Source organism: Bos indicus x Bos taurus, chromosome 6 (assembly GCF_003369695.1).
Source record: "Bos indicus x Bos taurus breed Angus x Brahman F1 hybrid chromosome 6, Bos_hybrid_MaternalHap_v2.0, whole genome shotgun sequence".
NCBI classification, from domain to species: domain Eukaryota; kingdom Metazoa; phylum Chordata; class Mammalia; order Artiodactyla; family Bovidae; genus Bos; species Bos indicus x Bos taurus.
The window spans coordinates 41,003,323-41,026,288 of NC_040081.1; the positions used below are offsets into that span (position 1 = coordinate 41,003,323).

The following is a 22,966-nucleotide window of genomic DNA, read 5'->3' on the forward strand; positions in this document are numbered from 1 at the left end:
AATAACTATTGAAAATAAGAAGGAAAAAAAAAGGAAATAAGAAGAGATGCTTATACGGTGCTTACCTTGGGTCAGGCACTGCAAGTGCTTTACATATTTTAGCTCATTTATCCTCAAAGTTCTATGATATCAACACCATTATTACCTCCTTTATACTGATGAGGACACTGGAGCAAAAGTGTATAGTAGTGATAAGTAGTGCGCGAGAATCCAAAGCAGGTAAGACCCAAGCTAGGGTTCAGACTCAAGTTGTCAGACTCCAGAGTACAAGCTCTTAATACCACCTGACCAACTATGATACAATGTGTAACAAGTACTGAGTGGATGACCCCACTTGTTGACTACTGCCATTAATGTTGTCACAAGAATGCTAAGGGGTCAGGATTATCCCCACTTGTCAGAGAAGGAAAAGTAACATCGGATAACTTGCTAGTGACTGAATCTAGACAAAAAATAAGAGTGTTTGAAACCAACTTAGTGTTCTTTCCATGATACTACTGTTTCAGAGGAGTTGTTTTGGGACTTAAGTTCTTCTAAAGTGCAAATCACGTATCACTTATATTGTATCCCCAGATCATAGCCTAGAATTGTAATGTAGAGTTTTATCCTACCCCAAATTGCATTGATTTGAAAAGTTAACCTATTGCTCTTCACATTCATTATTTAAGAAAAAAATCTAGTAATGAAAAAGGAAAATTATGTGGATCACATGTGTGTGCATGTGTACTCAGTTGCTGACCCCATGGCCTGTAGCCCACCAGGCTCCTCTGTCCTTGGAATTTTCTAGGTAAGAATACAGAAGTGGGTTACGATGCCCTCCTCCGGGGGATCTTCCCAACCCAGGGATCAAACCTGTATCTCCTGCATCTCTTGCATTGCAGGCAGATTCTTTATACACCGAGCCACCTGGAAAGTCCTATATGGATCATTCCTACAGTCAAATTTTATAAAGGACTTTTGAAAAGAAAAAATGTATGTGAGGTATTTAGGGATTTCCTGGTGCCGGATGGTAAAGAGTCTGCCTGCAATGCAGACTGGGGTTCAATCCTTGGGTCAGGAAGGCCCTCTGGAGAAGGAAACAGCAATCCACCCCAGTATCCCTGCCTGGAAAATCCCATGGCTGGAGGACCTTGATGAACTACAGTCCATGGGGTCACAAAGAGTTGGACATGACCTCACAAGAAGACAAGAAATGTGAGGTTTTTAGAATTCCTTGCTCAGGAGCCATTCAATGGGATCTTTGCAATGGTCTTTAAACACTTCCTTCTAATGCTGAAAGCCCCTTTCTATCCCCCTTTCCCTTTCAACCTGCCCCCAGAATTAAATAATTTGTACCTAGGTTTTCTCGTGAATGGTGCCCACTCTGATGCAGGCAAGGTGCTGTTTGAGAAAGAAAATGATTGAAGCTCAGAAGTCAAGGAAGCCAAGAACTGCCAAGAAGGAGACAATTTCCCTCTGTACTCTCCTTCCTCACCCCACACTTTCCTCACATATCACACTCCCAGGCTGATTTTTCCTTTCAGAGGAAATGAAGCAAAACACATAAATGGAGTGAAATGGTTTATTCCTCAGAGTCGTAAAACCACAGTTCCTTGTAAAAGGTGAAGAAAATGAGCTCCTCTTATAGATAAGTGAGGCTTTTAGGTAAAATGTCAATATCCCAGGCCCTTGATAACTTCCTAACATATGACTTTCTATAGAGACAGATTTTTGTCAACCACCATGGAAACTGTTTGACTTGAAGCAGAAAAATGACTTCAAATTATGAAAATCTGACCTTCAAGTATGGAGATGCTTCCTCTGAATGATTTTATTTTGAAGATAAACAAACATAGACCTGCTCAATTTTAAATATGTGTTCTGGATCAAAAAAAAGTTTTTCATTTTTTAAATTGATAAATGACTATGTTTCAATGGGTACTGCATTTTCTCCTATTGGAAAAAATACTGTGCATTTCATATTAATATTCTTTTCCTTTTAAAAGTATCCTCTAAGATGTTGTATAAACACATGCCAAAAATGGACAAGTTCAAAGGAGAAATGAAAAATGCTGGTGTTTGTTCTCTGCACTCTGTGTGTACTTTTTAAAATGGGATCATCATTTTGCATACTGCTTTGAAACTTGTTCTTTTAACTTAGGAAATATATTCTAAACACCTTTTCAACACAGTGGTATTTGACAGTCTCAGAGGACATATGCTAGGCAAACGCAGGGATTGATCAGTATGAAAATGAAATAGGGCTCTTGCCCAAACTGAATGAATTCAGAATTGAAGCATGGCCAGGAGAGATGACACTGATCAGGAAGGAATCCAAGCTTAAGAAGGGCAGCAGGTTGGACCCAGAAGAGGCATCCAGGAAACCACAAGATAGGGCCTTTCTTCAAGGAGGGAGGTGTAAGATCTGGTGAGCAAGAACCAGGAAAGCTAAGAACACATACATATTGGACACTTATTAGCTGTCAGAACTAGTCATTCCAAGCACTTTATGTCCATTAAAAATGTTTTGCTTTCAGATAGTATTCTGTGAGCTAGATGCAGTAGAGAATTTTATAGAATACATGGAGGATCAGGAAGCTTAAATAATTTTCCTGAGATCACATAGCTAGAGTACAGATTGCAGTCAGAATGGTTTTAATCCAGACATATAGCATATTCCGCTTCAGTCAGTCAGTCAGTCCAGTCGCTCAGTCGTGTCTGACTCTTTGCGACACCATGACTCGCAACACACCAGGCCTCCCTGTCCACCACCAACTCCCGGAGTTCACTCAGACTCACAACCATGGAGTCGGTGATGCCATCCAGCCATCTCATCCTCTGTCGTCCCCTTCTCCTCCTGCCCCCAGTCCCTCCCAGCATCAGAGTCTTTTCCAATGAGTCAACTCTTCTCATGAGGTGGCCAAAGTACTGGAGTTTCAGCTTTAGCATCATTCAACCCACAGTCAAATTTCATTCTCTCTCCAGTGCTCTTTTGCACTGTGCCTTTGTTCTTACATATATGGTTAAATATAAGTTCACCTCCCAAAGAATCTTCACAGATCTTGATGCAAAAGAATTAAGAATCAGGTTCTTTAAACTGACAAAGAGTTTATCAAATTAACTGATGAAGTTCATCGTTTATGTTGTTGGAGACTATGTGCATGTGATGTATCTAAGTGTGGGCCCTCATGAGTCTAATGTATGCTTATACAAATACATATTTGCACACAAGTTTGTACATGTGGAGAGACATACAAAATCGCATACCTCATTGTTTTAAATAGTCCTTGAATCACAGTTTTGAAGACAGGTCACAGATTAGTAACTACTAGGTATTGATTTGGAGAAGGCAATGGCACCCCACTCCAGTACTCTTGCCTGGAAAATCCCATAGATGGAGGAGCCTGGTAGGCTTCAGTCCATGGGGTTGCACAGAGTCAGACACAACTGAAGTGACTTAGCAGCAGCAGCAGCAGGTATTGATTAGTAGCTGCTAGGAATTGATTAGTAACTACTAGATACAGATTAATAACAACTAGATACAGAATTGAGAAATAAAATTTTCAATCACTGATCCCTGCCTCATCACACAGCTGGAGGCCATAACCCCCACCTAGTTCCATGTCAAATCTTCTGTAGTTGGACCTCTACAGTCTGAGTCACTATATCTGTTTTTGCATATTTGGAGGTTGTATTAACCATATTCTCTCTAATATTTCCCAGCTACTTTTCTCATTCTTCCAACTTCCTACCCAATTTTTCCCTTCTCTTTGAATATTTCTGGAAAGAATGATCTAGCAGTAATGTACTTAAGAAAGTGCTTACTTTATCCCAGTCAGGGAGAGTCTTCTTTTATTTTATTTATTTTTTATTTTTTAAAGATTAGATATATTTATTTTTATTTTTGTTTTTTAGTTTAGTATTTTTTTATTTTATTTTATTTAACTTTACAATATTGTATTGGTTTTGCCATATATCAAAATGAATCTGCCACAGGTATACATGTGTTCCCCATCCTGAACCCTCCTCCCTCCTCCCTCCCCATACCATCCCTCTGGGTTGTCCCAGTGCACCAGCCCCAAGCATCCAGTATCGTGCATCGAACCTGGACTGCCGACTCTTTTAAAATGATGATCCCATACCTCAAATGGGCACTAAAGCGGTGCCTAGCAATGGTCTCACATTTGCTCAGTAAATTCACTCCCCCAAGTTCTAAAAAGGCTAAACTGTACTTTCTCTCTCTTTAAAACATCCATTACTCCCTACTCCACAAATGCTTTTCACCTCCATTTCATAGTAACAGAAGAAGAGAGCAATCACACATGGTGTCTCTCAACTTCCTGTTATGAATGTACCAACATTTACACTGGTATCCTCTGCCATGTGTAGCTTATAATACAGGGAGAGAAAGTCTCCACTGCAACCAAGGCCAACTCCTCTGTAACAGCAGGGACCTCAGTGTTTTTGTCCTTGTTGTATCTCTAGCCCCTAGAACAGCATACAGTAAAACTTTGGTTAAGTATAAGCTAAATGAAAGTATGTATGATGAATAAATACCCATGAACATGGAAACGTTCATCTGTCATAGATGAAGAGAAGGGAAAAGGTGAACACAAAGATTTCTATGGTGGCGCTCCAAATTTATAGCATACAGCTGTAATAGGTAATCATAAATAAAACAAATTATAAATAAATGATAAATTCATTATTTATGTTCACCCATGCCTCATTTTCTCAGTCTTTGTCCTACCTGGATTTTACACTGTATGTACAATAAATGGCCACATTTATTCCAATAGTCATGTACAGATGTGAGAGCTGGGCCATACAGAATACCAAGCACTGAAGAACTGATGCTTTTGAACTGTGGTGCTGGAGAGGACTCTTGAGAGTCCTTTGGACTGCAAGGAGGTCAAACCAGTCAATCCAAAAGGAAATCAACCCTTAATATTCATTGGAAGGACTGCTGAAGCTCCAATACTTTGGCCACCTGATGTGAAGAGCCAGCTCATTAGAAAAGACCCTGATGCTGGGAAAGATTGAAGGCAGGAGGAGAAGGGGAAGACAGAGGATGAGATGAAAGTTGGATGGCATGACTGGCTCAATGGACATGAGTTTGAGAATACTCCAGGAGATGGTGATGGACAGGGAAGCCTGGCATGCTGCAGTCCATGGGGTCACAAAGAGTTGGACGTGACTGAGTGACTGAACAACAAAAACAAATGGGGATCCCTAATGGGAACTTTGTATCCAGCTTTCTGTATTGGAGGATAGACCTTGATTTCTGTGTCCCCAGCCATAGACTTCACAATGCCAAAAAATGCAAGATTTTCTAAGCTCACAGTAGGAACAGATCTTGGTTAAGTCAGGCCTGAATCTTATATAATTTGAAATATGTGCTAGGTCGTTTCAGCCATGTCAACCCCATGGACTGTAGCCTGCTAGGCTCCTCAGTCCATGGGATCCTCCAGGCAAGAATACTGTAGGGGTTGCCATGCCCTCCTCCATGGGATCTTCCTGACCCAATGATCGAACCTTTGTCTCTATGTCTCCTGCATTGGCAGATGGGTTCTTTACTACTAGAACCACCTGGGAAACCTGATTTGGAATATAAGAACCTGTTTAAAAAAAAAGAGGGAAAAAACACCTATACAAGATTTGGTGTGGAAGTTAACATTTATTTTGAATGGGATTTGGAGGAGGTCCACACTCGAGGGAATTTGCAGTTTAACCTTTATTTACCTCAAATAAATAATCCTGACCATGACTCAGCCCTACTTGAGAAGCAGACAGGGTGGGAACATGATGGTTTCAATGTCAATGGTATGAATTTTAATCCCAGCTAGACCACCTCTATGTACCTCCAAGTGACTGAAACTTCCAGAGCATATACTTTCTCATTTCTTTAATCTTCAGTTATATAACTGGTTCATAAAAATTGTCAACAAGTCTAATTCATAGACAATGCTGACTGCGGTGCCTGGCATAGACTCAACAAATTTCTTATTCAGGTGTTATGGTGTTACTAGCATGTGATGGTACCTTTTTGCTCACCAGCTCTGGGCCCTCCCTGCTTGAGGCCTTACCTCCGTATTCATTTGATGTCTTCACGACTGTGGGTCATATTTTGGCATAATTCATTAGTTTTTTAATGAGCTTTGTTTCTGCCTGTGCACCCGAGACCTCCTCCTACCCCCATCTTCCTGAGCATAAGCCTAAACGCTAGAAAATAGCAATATAAAAAAAATACTCATATTAAGTAAATAAGGAGCCAGAATTCCTACAGTTGTGGCTAATACAATTATTCTACAGGGTTCTGTAAAAATTAGATACTATGAAATGTAAAATTATTAGCTTCTCACTCAGAATGTAATTTATCACACTGTCATAGATGGTATACTTATTATGGTATCTACTGCTACCAGTTAGTTTTACAAATTTTAACAAGTCAATTAACCTTCCTGGGCTTCAATTTTGTCATAAAATGAGGGGGTGGGACTAAAGTCTCTTTATTTCTTGTTAGCTCCAAAATAATGTTATTAGTACAAATATCTGGTATATTATTCTCAACTTGGAAGATGCCCAATTTGAATATTTATCTTTGGAGTTAATATGTGGGGGAGGAGGAGTTACTCAGAGGATAACAACACGGCTTTCCTTTTTGTGAAATTCTCCTCTTTGCCTCCACTGTCTTAATACTTTCACTGTAGTAGGTGCTCAGGAAATATTATTAAATTTTTAAAATATCTTCTCTAGTAAAGTCTTACTAAGACAGTTTACATTGCTCCTGTAGATACAATTAAGAGCAGGCTTTGTATCCTAGGATTTTGAAGTAGCCTGGTAAGGAGAAATGAAGACTAGACCTGCTTACCTACTAACCCTCTTGGGCTAGTAGAATGGTAGATCTCGCTTAGCAAAGGGAAATTAATATTGAGGCCTGAACACATGCTAAAGATGGGTCATGGGAAGTAGAGGGAATTCTTCCATGTAAGGGAGGTCTGGCAAAAGGTAATGAGTCAATGTCCTGGTGGTTGTCCAGGGTAAAGCAAAGATGTGTCTGCCCTTGCTGAGACTGGAGCAGGCAGACATGGCATGAAAAATGATATCAGAGCCAATAAAAGAATCTGGAATAGGGGATTCATAGAGACTTCCAGCAGAGAATTCACCTCCCAATGCAGGAGACGTGGGTTTGACCCCTGAGTCAGGAAGATCCCCTAGAGAAGGAAATGGCAACTCACTCCAGCATTCTTACCTAGGAAATCTCATGGATAGAGGAGACTGGTTGGCTATAATCCATGGGGCTGCAAAAAGTCAGACACAACCTAGCGACTAAATAATAAAAAGAGACTTCCTAGTCTAATCTTTTAGTGGCTTTCAAGTGTACAAAGAACAAAACCCAAAGTTGTGGCTATGATCCTGGAAGGTGTGCCCTTGACCATCCCTCTGCTATTACCATCACCCTTCCAGCTTACTCTGCTCCACTTCCACCAGCCTCCCTCTGTTCGTTGGACACAAGAAACAAACTTTCAACCAAAGGCCCTTGTACTTTCTTATCACTTTGCTTGGAATTCTCTTGTTCCAGACTTTACAATGTTATACACACTCATTTCTTAAAAAGTATTGGCAGAAGTCACTTCTTCAGAAAGGCCTTTTCTGATCACTCTATTATAACACCCCTGATTCTCTCCTCTTGTATTTTGTGTCTGCCTCTATTAAATATCAGATTATATATTCCTTTGTTACTATAGCTTTTTGTCTTGCCTCCCTGATAGGATGTAAATTCCACAAGGACTTGGACTGCACTCATTACTGTGCCTAGAACTGTGTGTGAAACATAGTAGAGACACATATTTAGTGAATGAATGAATGATACTACAACTACTCTGTCTCCCATACATTTCTGTGGCATTTATAGTATTTTCATCTCAAAATTTAGCATATCAGCTTGCAAGAGCAAAGGTTTTGTTGCTTTCCTTAAGTCTGAATCTCCAGTGTCTAGAACAGTGGCCGATATTTGGGAGGTGCTCAACAAATAATCCTCAGTGTTGTTCACTGTGAAAATAAAAAGTTCCTGTACTGTAGATTCACAAAGGGAAATGAATGATCATTTTTCGAATATAGTAACAAGTAGCCACAGAACCAGTTTTAAACCCAACCCAATTGTTCAATGACAACTTCCCATTAATAGTAACCACTCTTTGGAGAGCCTCAAATTGCATAAAACATTAGCAGTGTTTTCCTCTGAACAACTGTATCCTAGAAGCTCAGCTCCCACTTGCTTAGCAAGCAATAAATTCAGTTTTTATTTCAGATATTGAGTGGTGGCCTCCTTTTTTTAAGAAAGAAAGATGATGGTGCCTAACCATAATGGCAAAACACAGAAATTATTTATGATATTCTAGAGCTGGCTCTAAGCAAACATAAATACTAACTCATTTCAATCTGTACAACAAACGAAGGTGGCAGGTACTAGGATTATTCCTATTTAAGATATAAAGAAACTGAGGCACAGAAGACTGGGGTGCTTATCCAGAGTCATACAACTAATACATATTACATACAGGATTTGATTGTTGTCCAGTTACTTTGGCTTAGAGGGTATTCTTAGCATCTATATGCTATGTCCTCTCTGTAAGAACTGATCCATACGATTGGTGTATTTTTAGCAATGAGATTCATCTTGATGATGTTCAATGCTTTTCAAATAATTGCTTCCAACAGCCTGGACAGTGGGGGTAAATTTCAAACAGAGAGGTCAAGGTAGGCCTCTGTGAGATGATGCAAGTAATGAACAAGGTGCTTCTTGCTATTAATAATCAGTGTGATGAACAATTAGGATAAATACCCTTGTGATTTGTAAATGTATCCACTGGCTACTAATCCTGGACCTTCCAAATATCCATCCATTGGCACCACTGAATGGCTGCCAGGGGGTAATGACTCTCTACCACTAATATGCAGACAAGTCATCAAGGTGGAAACCGTATCAATTTATGCACAAGTCCCTCAGCCTGAGGATATTTTGTAAACAGATTTCATCATCTACATCTTAGAATTCTTGAACTTTAGAGTGATTGGTCCAGCAGCAAAATATTTAAGGAGTGCTATAATTTAGATAAATATTTGCCAGAACTTAGATTATGTTTGAAGTTTATTGTCTGGGCACAATAAATTAGATTTTTTCTCTGCAGAGAACAGTGTCAAGATCAAGTCATTGAGTAAGTAATTTACTCTTTCTGGGACTCAGTTTGTTCAACTATGAAATGATTGATTTGGAATTGGTAATTTCTAAAGGATTTCCCATTTTATGAAGCCTTGATAAATCAGAGCTTCAATTACGTGATTTACAGATGTATCTTTCCTTCTTTTTCCCTCTTCCTCATTTTCTTTTTGTTCATTATCATAGCTGTGATTTTACATAGAATGCCTCTACAAAGTAGAACTAAAACAAAAGATAAAAGTCAAGTGCTTAAAAAGCAACTATTTTTAGGCATAGTTGTAAGGAGATTTACTTTATGTTATGGCCTTTATCTGTGTAAACTTTATCTCATTTCTAAATATTTATCTTCTATAGTCATTTTGAATGTCATTTGGATCAATGCCACTATGAAGGTATTGGAACTAATCCAGGTTCCTTCCTTATTCCCCTGTGACCTTGAGCAAATTATTAATCACTCTGAATCTCCATTTTCTTCCATCTGCAAAGCAGAAATAACACCTACAATCTCAATTGGTTGATAAGATAATTCAGGGCACAGTATATGTAATACTCCTCTCACCCTGTTTGTCCAACAGTGAATTCTCAACTCAGTTAAGCTTTCTTCTTTCCCTTGAACTCTGATCCACATAGCTAGAACTATTTGGGTTCCTTCATGCTTTACACCTTCTGATAAAGGCTAGAGTATGTATTTTTGTTGATGACCATCTTATCAAGCCTAAAACCTCACTGAAGCTTGTGCTACACTAGAAATCAATGCTAGATGCACTCGATCCAAAATTCTAGTGTGGATCATCTTACTACCTTTGTCTATGCTCCAATTCTTAGACCCCTTTATAAAGACAAAATAAAACAAACAAAAAGAACCCTTCTTGGATTCAGAGTTTCATCTCTATACTATAACACCAGATATACAGTTTGCTCCCTCACCACCCCTCCTCTGTCCCATCTATTTCCAGATTTCCCACCTGTCACCTTCAGACAAACTAGACAGAAATGGGGCTCTGTCTGAGGATGAACACATATATCTACTTTCTTAATTTTTATCCCAGAGTTCACCTGAAGACTATCTTTGATTTGACTGAAATTTAATGCAGATTCATTTACAGTAAAACATTTTGCCTAGTTTATAAGATAGAGGATTTATACTCTTCTCTCTGCTGTACTTAGTATAGACAGCATGTCAGTACAAATATTTTTGATTATTAAACAATGTTAGTGATTGAGAGTGTCTCACACAGAGAATGTGGTCCAAAAAGTCTTATAGAAAGAGTTAGTGGATACTTAACAGTTTCTCCTCTTCACCAAATATTTGCCATTGCATCATGCTGTAATGTCTGGGAGATGAAAATTATAGAATAGGATATAGAACCTGACGGCCTGAGTTTGAATTCCAGCTCTATGACCTACTGGCTGAGTAACCTTGAGCCAAGTTAGTCTCTGAAGCTCTATTTTTTCATCTTTAAACCGAGAACAGGACCAGGGTAAAGATTAAATAAGACTATTACCTACCTCAGGCCTAGTGTGAGGATTAAATAAGATTATTAGTATACTAATAGTGATACTATTTATATACTAAACTATAGAACACTTTAGTACACAGCTTAATAGTATACTATGTCCAACACAGGCCTTGCACTTTGGTAACCCTTAATAAGTAAGATATTAACATCATTTATCATTATTTCATTGTATGGATAAAATATGGATTATAGACGTAAAGTAATATCCCAGAATCAAATGACTATTAAGAGGTGAAACAGTGATTAGAATCCAAGCAAAATAATTCTATATCCTCTGAGAAATCTCTGAACATAATAAATCTCTTCTTCTAATAGTCCCTTTGTAGACATTAATGTTTTTGAAATATTAACTATAAAAGATCCTAAATAAGATCAAATTGTCTAAGTATTCTCTTTATTCCACTCCTAGATAAAAAAATTATTCACACTTTCTAATATCTCCATAAATGATTTTATCTTTCTTAAACATTTCAGTTTAGAAAGACCTTTCTGATAGTTCAAATACACACAGCTTTAACATTCTATTGCATTTGGAGAAGCAAAAATGCTAAGAGAATTTTAAAAGAGTCTGCTTTGTAAATTTCAATTAAGCTATTGAGATAGAAATTATAGGTCCTTCCCTATCAAGTCCTCATTAAAGATCACAGAATGGTCACAAAGTCAGTAGAGTTTTCCAACTGGCCCAATTTATTGACAGACCCAGCAAACCTACACTTCTGTCAACAACAAAGGAAAATTAAGAAGTTGGGTTCTGAACATTCATCTTTGAGTATATGGCTAAAGTCTTGTTTAGCTCTCATGGGAAAGCTGTATTACAGTATCATAGATATCTGCTAAATAAAGTGAGCACCAGAAGTGCCAAAGAAATCCTAGTGCATACTCTACAAAGGGCTTAGCAGTTGGTTTCCTTTTTGTCTTTTTATGAACAGGATTATAAATAAAAGATACTGTTTTTCAAGTCATGTGTGTTATTGCACTTTTGTAAAATTTTGCCTTTTATCAAGGTTAGTAGTAGGAAGAAGGATGATTCTTTCTTAATTCAGTAACTACTTCAACATGATTTAATACATATTTGTGTGAAAAGTGGATATTTTCACAGCCCAGTGTTGCATACAGAGATAATGAAATAGCTTTGCCATTGAAATTTTGATTCAATTTCTCCTTGGAACCTGTTAACAGAAAACCACTTTCATTTTTATAGCTGGAAAATAGATAATTTACTCTTGTGAGGTTTTAGGAATATTACAGACCAGCATAACTCTTGAGCTTCCCAAATTCCTCACTATGTAGAGAGAACCTGTGAATTCAAAACCCTGGCCATGTGTGTTATCCTCAAAACTTTGCTCAAGGTAAAAATATTATTTGCATGCACCCTGCTCGTGCTCGTGCTCAATTACTTCAGTCATGTCCAATTCTTTCCAACCCTATGCTTGCATACTCACCTGGTATTAATATTTCTTTTTTTAAAAAAAGAAACACTGAACTTTGAATTGCAAAAAAAAGAAAAAGAACCGGACTATGAAACATTAATAAATTATAACATGATGTGTTTATCTGTTGTTGCAAACCCATATAAGTTTTGAGAAACTCTATCACAAGGATGCCTAAAATAGCAGCCCCAAATGTCAAATTCTAAAGCTACAGGGAAGGACATTTCTCTCTTCTCCTGAAATGCAACGCCCACTATGGAAGAGAAGGAAAGATGAGCCGAGTAGCAGCACTGTCTGTCAGTCCCAAAGTGGGACATTAATACCCATTTCCTAAGAAAGAATACATGCTATATAAATGATCGAATCTGGATTACCTGACAGACTTATAGAACTTTTGAAATGGAAATTCCCGTGTAGATTATCAAGTCCAATTTTTTCATTTTAGACAACCGAAGAGGTAAAGTGGCTTACCCAAATTTAGAAAGCAAGGGAGTGGCAAAGCGGAAGTACAAGTCTGTAGTCCTACTACTGTTTCATTTTCTCTTGCCAAAGAACCTTACCTGCTAAATGCCACTTTTTTATTTATAAATACATGCCATGCAGGAGATGAAAGTGATGTGGGTTCAATCCCGGGGTCAGGAAGATCCCCTGGAGTAGGAAATGGCAACCCACTCCAGTATTCTTGCTTGTAGAATCCCAAGGACAGAGGAACCCAGCGGGCTACAGTCTATAGGGTCACAAAGAGTTGGACATGGTTGAAGCAATTTAGCACATGCCATGGATCTATGTGTATATGTGTTTCTGCATATCATCCATAGACTGGAAGAGGAGGACCCAGGACATCCTGGACCCATTCTACAGGCTTGTGCAAAGAAAGGGAGCTCAAAGTACTCAAAGATAAGCAAATACAAATATTTCATATTTAAATGTTATCAATTTATTTTGAAGTACATTTTTCCCCATACATACTGAAAGCAAGATAACTACATTATGCAAACACAGTATTGCACGTGCCCTTGAGAACATACTGCATACTGCATATACAATAAAACAAAAAACTACCTTCCGGATGATGACTACACTATAAAACATTTGTAAGTTTAGATGAAAAGGTTTAATTGCTTAGGGAAAAAGAAATTTCAAAATCATCCTCATAGGGGTTTAACCCAAGTTCAAATTTTTCTATCTAATATTCAAATTTCTTTACTAGGTCACTTGAGCAGACAGAAATAAGAAAGGTGAAGGAATCATTATCCCCGGCTTAGATATGTTAAATGATGGGGAGAAAGAGAACTCTTGTTTGAAAATGAAATGAGCATCAGTGTTTGCTTTGAAAACAGCTTTAGAAAAATCTATGAAGATACTATTTTAAATGCTGTTGATCCTTTTTATTCACTAAAACTAGGTTGTAACTTAAAAGTGTGCACATTCGGAGCTACATATTCAAACTATATACAATGAAATATAGCATATTAGTGTGTTTATTTGTTCTATATCTCCAGTAAGCAAACTATGCGGCCAACTTAAATACTGTTGAAGGTTTTCTGACTCTAGCTTTGACTTTGGAGATAAGTCTTAAACTTCACAATGGAAAGCACTACTGCTCTCTTTCTCGGTCAACTTATACATATTGAGTATAATCTGCCTTGATATGGTCATTAACATTTTACTATCTCAAAATACTTTCTAAAATCTGGAATGAAGATATGGGCTTACGTTGAAGTTTATGAGAAAGCACATTCTCTCCACAGTATTAGTACAATGTTGCTCTGGAAAATGCTGATATTGTAAACTATAAAATACAAGATTGAAACTGTTCATACAAATTAGTACAGTTTGAAATATAACAAAGAATAGGGAAATAGTTTCATAAAGGGTAGCAGTCCTTAGGGGAAGGAAATGCATGTTATCATCTGGTTTGTACTCCTGAAACAAAAGCAGTCCTAGAGAGGTATCATCACAAAATGCCGAGTAACAGCTCTCAAAAAAAAGTGTTTTAAGAATGACCACAAATCATCCATGAAATCAGGTAAAAAAGAAAGTACCTCAACAGAGCTAGAAATACTGGCACTACTCTAAGGAACTGTCAGTCTTAGAGAGAATAAAAACCAGGGCATTAAAATGGGAGGTCCCAATCACATTTGCCAGGAAAATAACACACACCAAAAGGCAGAGAAGCCAAACCAAGTTATTGGTGTCACAACAATGCATAAGGCAAAGTCAATTTTAAACAGCAGTTACTACTTCCAGATTTTACGGTTTTATCCTCTTCTTCAAATGGTAAATATTGCCACCAGAGAGGGCTTTCAAAAAGCATTCCGTAAACTTTAAAATCTCCGTAGCAATCCCTGCTTTATACCATCTCCCCCCACAAGCAGTTACAGATGTAGGCTTCTGTAACCTACATCAGAGTGACACACTTGCTATAATTTGACGTTTGCTGTTTGTCAAGGCAGCTTTATTTATGTCACATGTGGCAGTCATTCTCTGGGGGACTGGATTAGTTATGAACGTACATACATTTACAAATACCTGCATTTTTTATTCGAGTTTAAAATTTGAAGCAAAAAGCATATCAAGCACAAATACGTCAACCGTCACCTAGGGATGCTTTTAAAAATTGCTCTGACAACTTTATAGAAACAATAACTGGCTGTATGCAAAAAACTCTGTGTGTTCTGCACAGTAAGCAAATAATAATCTGAATTTACTCGGATTCTCAAAGAAACATCAAATTAAGGAAAAGATGCAGGCAAGTACACACCTTAGTTTTTTAAAGCAACGAGTCGATTGTTAAGGAAAATAGGGGAATGAGCGTCTGATGAACATAAACAGCAACACTTGGAAAACAATTGACTCTTCGGAATCTATGTTAAAGTCTGTCATATGAGTTGGGGACTCTGCCCCTTAGAGTCTCCGTTGGGATGTAAAATAGGTAATGTTATAAATACTGCTTGAGACAACCTTATAAAAACCTTGTCATTCTTAGGCTCCAAACTTAAACCATAAGAAATTATAATCAATGTATAACCATCTCCATTTGATGAATGCATTTACACAGCAAGAAACAAGTGGACCACACAATATATCCAAATAAAATTTGCTTATACAATAAAAGGGGATATTAGATAAAGTGAAATAACATCAATATGGACTAAATGCTCTCAATACAAGCAGATATACCGGTTATAAACATTTTATCTCAGTTTAAGTGCTAACATTCGGACTCAAAGTGTTTCTCATAGTTTTAACGTTCTTTTGCTCTGAAAACGTTACTGAAACTTACCAAAAAAGTTTATTTTATTAATCTTTCCTACCCTGAAAAACCCACCTCTCCTGAAGTCCACCCCGGAGTAACATTTCTCTGATCTCATTCCAGGTGCCTCTTACGCTCCCTCAAGAAATTTTTATTGCAAAACAGAGAATTTTTAGAAGTCACTAAAAAGCACTCCCTTACCTTCTAAACCTGCTTCAATCAGCCCAAACTGTTCCAATAATTTAACAAAAAGCACAATGACGATCAGAACTGCTATCATCTCAAGCCCTTCCAAGTTCATGGTCAGCTAGGTCATGGTCCGACCACAGCTACTGGAAAGTGCTCCTCTGCCTGGCTCTCTTTGTAAAGCCATTAAACTACATTAAGAAGGCTACTGCCAGAGAAGGGGAGGAGGAGAGCTAGAGAGAGAGGGAGAGAGAGAGGGAGAGAGAGCGCAAGGAGACGACGAGATGGAGAGAGGGCGTGAATGAGAGAAAATGCATTCATCCTGTCTACTGTAGCAGAGGCCAGAAGTGGCAGCCGGATAAAGTCGGGCCTGTCGGAATTATCGGCTTCCTCTTTATCACTCTTACACAGAAAGACAGCCACGCATGAAGTAAGGCGCAGATCAATCGAAGACCCGGGAGGTTACCAGGAAGGTCCCCAGAAAACAGGACGCCCGGCAGTGATGGCTCCGCAGCCCCGGGACCAGCGCGCCCCGCGCCGCCGCTGCCGCCAGTGGCTTTGTTGGGCTGGTCAGTTGCCTTGGAAACGGAAACTAACCGGGGGCTGGACTCCCGCTGCAGACAGGGACCAGAGCATCGAATTTGAAATAAGAACAATCTGAAAATGCCGAAAGGCGAAGTGACAGCTTAGATTCAGCTGCTTCAGAAAGCCTGTTTACAAGTCAGGAAAAGCGAAGTGTGTATTTTGTCCCAACTAGCTGAGCGCAGAGAGAAATGAGGCTTAAGGGACTCTCGTGCAATATTGACTTTATTTTTTCAGTGAGTTTGCCTTATCCTGGAGCTCTGTGTGAGTCATTGTGAACTAATATTCCGGTTTGAGTGGTAATCATCACATCGTTTCAAAGCATGGGTATGATAAACTAGTAAGTATTCTTAATATTTGTAAATCTTAGAGTTTAGAGTTACCTTATGCATTAGCTCATTGCCGTTCAAAACACCAAAATATATAGTTAGGTATATTCTTTCATTGTGTACTTTCTATGCTTGTTTGTATGTTTTTAATTGATTTGAGTAAATCTGGAGCCAGAGAAAGTTTAAGAACAGTCAATCAGAAACAAAATTTTTTGGAGTTTCTGTCTAACTTACACAACCATTTCACGTTTGTGTCTCCCCGATTACTGACCAAACAGATCAAGCTCACATTAAAATACAGAATTAAAAAAAAAAAAAAAAAAACAAGAGTTAGAAAGCATCTCATAAACAAAATTCAAGTCTCCTGTTTCAGAGGTGAGCAAACTTAGGAGCAAGAAGGAAGAGGAAACATCAGGCAAAGGCAGGGCAGGGTAGCTTTTGAAGAAATAGAGCAAAATGATTTGGAGGAGGGACTCCAGAGCCTGACTTTCTGTATTCAGGTCTGACTACTTACTAGCTGTGTGATCTTGGGAAAGTTACTTAACATCTCCATGCTTTAATATCCTCATCTGTAAAAGGGGACATGGTAATAGCACTTAGTTCATTGGACCCTTGAGGGAATTAATGAGTAATACTGTTAGGACAGATTAAGAGCTCAGTCACTACTAGCTCTTGTTTTTATTACACGTCTCTCCATGCTTATGCATACCACTCAGAGCTGGCAGGGAAATTACCCTGAGATACAACGGTCATCTTATCATATGTGTGTGTGTGTGCTAAGTCACTTCAGTTGGGCCTGACTCTTTGAGAGCCCATGATCAGTAGCCTGTCAGGCTTCTCTGTTCATGGGATTCTCCAGGTAAGAATATTGGAGTCAGTTACTTATTACCTTCCTCAGGGGATCTTCCAGACTCAGGAATCAAACTCACATCTCATTATGTCTTCTTCATTGGCAGGCAGGGTTTTTACTGCTGAGCTACATGGGAAGCTCCAAACCTTCCATGGCTCCCCATCTGCCTACTGAATAAAGTCTACGCTCCTTGGAGCACCATCTTGGTTTCTACATGATCTGGTACCAGCTTGAGGATTGTATCTTGTTAGCCTTCTGTTTATTCACTATACCTGACAGCTCAGCTTCCTTCCTCCAAACTCATTCTGTGCTTCTCCATCATACAGACTTCATTTAAAAAAAAAAATGCATGTATTTTGAAAATCCTTTCCACACCAACTCTGCCTGTCAGGCTCATAAAACTTTTCCATGAAACTTCTCCAAGCAGAACTGAAACAACTCTATCCCTTTTTTTGTGTTTTTGTAGTACTTTTTTTTTCCCTCTCTGTCTTACAGTATATTATAGCCGCTAGGGTGAACATCTTCACAAATTAAGGGTAAGTTTCTGGAAGGCATAAATCATTTCTTTTTTATCTTTAAGCTCCCCACATGCCTCCATGGAGGGCAAATCATACTTCATTGATGTGCAGTATAGGTACTTGTTGGATAACAATAGTCACTACTAATTATGTAATTACCACATACCAGATGCTTTATGTGTTCTGCTTTTCCCTGTTAGTCACTCTGAAAACAGATATAATCAGAGGAAATTTACAGAGGAACACTGCACCTCCTAAAATTTAAATAACAGGCTCAAGGTCATGCAGCTGTTGAGTGATGGGACCAAAATTCAAACTCTGATTTGTTCAACCCTAAGTCCCTTATTTCTTCTCATTATTCCACACAGTTTTAAATGAATTAAAAAGCCAAGCATTGGCACAAGTACTTATCAGCCTAGGAATGAATGTTACACCCAAAATGATCCTCCCAAAATGTTTTGTGGCATTCTAACTAATCCATTAATCCCCATAACTTTGCAACATGAGAAGTTTTCAAACTAGTAGTTAACTGAATCCATGGCGCTTCCTTCCTGCTCATTCACAGGATTCTTATCACTTACTTAAACACACATAACCTGTGGTCTCCAGATGGGGTTTTTCTTTGTTTTTCTGCCCTAGGTAACTCAGTACAGCCCTTCAATTTGCCCTATAAATAAAATTCAATGATTACTTTTTTATGTTCACAATTAAAATTGATATCTTGGCCATAAAAGCAAAAATAAATAAGTGTAACTACATCAATCTGAAAATCTTCTGGGTAATAAAAAAAGAAGTCAACAAAATAAAAAGGCAACTTATGGGATGCGAAAAGTATTTGCAAACTATATATCTAATTCTGGGTGGAAATGTCACCCTGTTGACTTGTGAGCTATAAATGTTCACCTTTTTAAAATATAACTTAAAAATATATCTAATAAAGGGTTAATATCCAAAATATATGAGGAACTCATGCAACTCAATAGCAGAAAAAGGCAAATAACTTGATTAAAAAATGTGCATAGGTCCTGAATAGACACTTTTCCAACATGACATACAAGTGGCCAGCAGGTTATGAACAGGTGCTCAACATCATTAATCATGAGGGAAATGCAAATCAAAACCTTAATGAGATACCACTTCACACCTGTTAGTATAGCCATTATCAAAAAATAAAAGATAAATATTAGCAAGGATAAGGAGAAAGGGTAATTTTTTGTGCTGTAAATTGGTACCATCATTGGGGAAACATTATGAAGGTTGTTCAAAAAATTAAAAGTAGAGTTATCACCTAATTTAGAAATATATACTGAGTATATATATATGAAGTAAATGAATTCAGTACTTTGAAAAGTTTCCTGCACTTTCATGTTCATTACTCATAACAGCCAAGATATGGAAACAACCCAAGTGCCTGTCAGCGGATAAATGGATAAAGAAATTGTGATACACACACACACACACACAGGAATATCATTCTGCCTTGAGAAAGAAGGTAATCCTGACATTTGGGACAACATGGATGAACCTACAGGACATTATGTTAAGAAAAATAAGCTAGACTCAGAAAGACAAATACTGCATGATCTCATTCAAATGTGGAATCTAAGAAAGTTGAGTTTGCAGAAGCTAATTGTAGTTACCAGGGGTGGGGAGGTGGGGCAGATGTTGGTCAAAGCATATGAAGTTGCAGTTATGTAGGATGAATAAATTCCAGATATTTAATGCATAGCATGATGACTATAGTTAATTATATTATATTGTATACTTGAAATTTGCTAAGACAGTAGATTTCTGGTGCTACCACGACAAAAAAGGGTTACTCTATAAGGACACATATATGATAATTAGCTTGACTGCAGTAATCATTGCACTATGTATATCAAAATATCATATTGCACATTTTAAATATATATAATTTTATGAAAATAAAATTGATGTTCCTGGACTGAGAACTGTGTATAGGTACTATGCTAGTGAAAAGTGCTAGAATAAGGATCTGTCCACTAGGTCTGGGTGTTACAGTGATGGGTTCCTTTGGACCTGAATTGTTCTTCCCAGTGCAGATGTTTGGAAGATTCTCTTGTAGCTCAGTCAATAAAGAATTCACCTGCAATGTAGGAGTCTGCCTGCAATGCAGGAGATGCAGATTGGATCCCTGGGTTGGGAAGATCCCCTGGAGAAGGAAATGGCAACCCACTCCAGTATTCTTGCCAGGGAAATCCCATGGGCAGGGGAGCCTGATGGGCAACAGTCCTTGGGGTTGCAAAAGAGTCAGACAAGACTTAGTGACTAAACCACCACCCCTGACCCCAGGGGCAAAGAATAAAGTGCAGATGTTTACCACAGACTATTTGGCTCATAAGCTCAGGCCTTTGCCCTTGCTGTTCCCTTTAATAATGCTTATTCCCAGAATGCTCTGTGAATAAGCGACTTTTTTTAGGTCTTAGCTTTTAAGCCCCAAGACAGAGAGGCCCTTGTTAACCACAACATCCCCTGGAATCACTACTCCTTGAACAAGTGCTCTGTTCCTCCAAAGCATCATCACCACTTGATAGGTATATCTGTCTAACTATTTATAGAGTATCTCCTCCTGTTAGAATACAACCTCCTATCTATGAAGGCAGAGATTTTTATCCATCTTGTTCACTGGGATATCCCTTGAACTTAACATTGTGCCTGGCACATAAGAGGCATGCATGTATGCTAAGTCACTTCAGTTGTGTCTGATTCTTCATGGACTGTAGGCTGCCAGGTTCTTCTGTTCATGGGATTCTCCAGGCAAGAATACTGGAGTGGGTTACCATGCCCTCTTCCAGGGATCTTCCCAACCCAGGAATCAAAGCCATGTTTCTTACATCTCCTGCACTGGGAGGCAGATTCTTTACCACTAGAGCCACCTGGGAAGCCCTCATAAGAGGCAATGACTAACTTTTGAGTGAATACTGTAGCTAACATTCTCACCTTCCCTAAAAGCCACCTGCTCTCTCACTGATCTTCCAAAGCCCCACTCCCTGTTATCTAAAGAGTAAAGTCCACCTGGGGATCCTTGCAAGGTTTCTGCATGCTCCCTCTCAATGCTATCACAGCATGGTGTTCCTGGTATCTCTCCTTAAGGGGAGCCATAAGCTTGCACATTCAAATGTCTTGGCTGTGTTCTTTTCTCAGTAAGATTTGCATTTCCTGATGATGTGACCAAGGAAAGCAATACAAGGAAGGCATCAGAGAAGGTCTCTCTGTCCAAAATACCAGAACACCATTGGTATGGAGGGTGAGAAGACCCTGGTATGGCTTCCACTCCCATCCTTGGATTGCAGTTGGAAGGACACTGAAGTCTAAATGGGAGAAGTGACCTTGTCAATAACTCTTAACTTTGAGTCATGGCTTGGACTCAAATTAAAACATTAATGCAATGTCTTTTCTTCCAATAGAGCCTGGCCTTCTCTTAAAAGAGAAATACTAATCAGGTGATGCTAGTGGTAAAGGACACGTCTGCCAATGCGGGAGACATGAGAGACATGGGTTCAATCCCTGGATTGGGAAGATCCCCAGGAGGAGGGCATGGAAACCCATTCCAGTTTTCTTGCATGGAGAATCCCATTGACAGAGGAGCCTGGTGGGTTTAGAGTCCATATGGTTGCAGAGAGTTGAACATGACTAAAAAGACCACGCACCCATGCAGAGTAATCAGTATAAAGAAGGGACCTGGGCACAGACTCCAGAACTTCTACCCCATTCAAGTGACTTCAACTTTCTAAGCCTCCGTTTGCTGGTCTTCAAAATGGAGCCAATATACCTTTCTTGGGGGTATTATGATGATTAGGTACAATAATATTTGTGAATGATACTTATGCTCATGGAGCATATAATTTGCTAAACACAGGGCTAAGCACAATGACTGTCCCACCCTCCAAACCACTCTGAAGAAGATAAAGATTTTTATTCTCACCATACAGATGAAAAAGTGGAGGCCTGGGAGAAGTAAGTAAATTGCCTGATGTCCCAAAGCATCAGAGGCCAGTCAGGCTGCCAGCTGTCACTGACAGTGGCCAAATATACACTAATCACTTGATACATGCTTTCCTTCATTAACATACAAGCTCCACAGGGAAAAGTAACCAACGCTTCATTGTGACTTTTTAAAGATGGCTTATCCTGTCTGGCTCGATGTGACTTTAGATGCAGGAAAGTTCCATCCCCCACCCTGGGGGTGGGTGGAAAGGAAGGATGAGCATGAGGTAGTGGTGAAAGAAAGGGGGTGCTGTTATGGTTATTTACCAAAGCTTTACATGAAGTACTTTTAAGAAGCTAATGAGGAGGGTTAGAGGCAGGTCTGGGTTTCTGCTTAAAAGAAGCATCAACAAAGAAACTTTGGGGAGTCGCTCAGGCTCTGCTGCCACTAGGTCTCCTTGGCCTGTTCCCAGAAAAAGGAGCGCACTTAATTAGAGACACTCTGACTCTTGCACTTCAGGGCATATCCCTAAAGTGCTGTTTATTCAAAATCACCAGTTACTGGCAGGAATAAACCCATTTCTGCTTCGTTTTCAGCAATAGGGCTTTTGGAAGGAAAACAATGTTTCCTTCCAAAATGAGAGATGAGCCTGCCCTTTGATGAACTGAGGCAGGGGGGCAGGGAACAAAAGGATTCTAGTTATGTGTATCTGTGCATTTTTGATTCCAAGTTGGGGATGATATTAAATGGGGTGAGGTGGGAGGAGTGGAGGAACTTTCTCCAGATCCTATTCTTAGAGTCTCAGTTAGTTAGCCTGGTCAAAAACTAAACTTCATCTCAACTATTTCTGATTATTCATCATTTATTCACTTGTTAGCTTTATGGTCCAGGTACTGTGCAAGGTGGTATGGGTAATAAACACCTTTCTTCAGTCTTTGCAAAGCTTTAAATCTATTAAAATGAAATTTATCTGATAGTAGTTAATGTTTTTAGGATAATCAGTATTTGACAGATAAGCACTTTATATGAATTCTTTCACTGCATCCTCATGTAAACCCTATGAGGCAGATGCCATTACCTCCATTGTACAAGGTGAAGCTGAGGAACAGAGGGCTTAGTAGATGACATCAGGAAATAGCCAACCCAG

The 22,966-nt window shown here is 38.8% G+C and overlaps 1 protein-coding gene across 3 annotated transcripts in view; it reads right to left on the bottom strand.

Moving 5' to 3' along the window:
- Positions 1–22,966, bottom strand: part of KCNIP4 (potassium voltage-gated channel interacting protein 4) — a 1,307,639-nt gene that overhangs the window by 560,177 nt on the left and 724,496 nt on the right. The window contains exon 1 of one of the 3 annotated variants that reach the window (XM_027544165.1): positions 15,607–16,482. The exons of the other annotated variants lie outside the window; for them this stretch is intronic. Within the exon in view, the coding sequence (XP_027399966.1) occupies positions 15,607–15,706 (100 nt within the window). The 5' untranslated portion in view covers positions 15,707–16,482. Of the gene's footprint in view, positions 1–15,606; positions 16,483–22,966 lie in introns of those variants that run through there. 3 annotated transcript variants of the gene reach the window in all.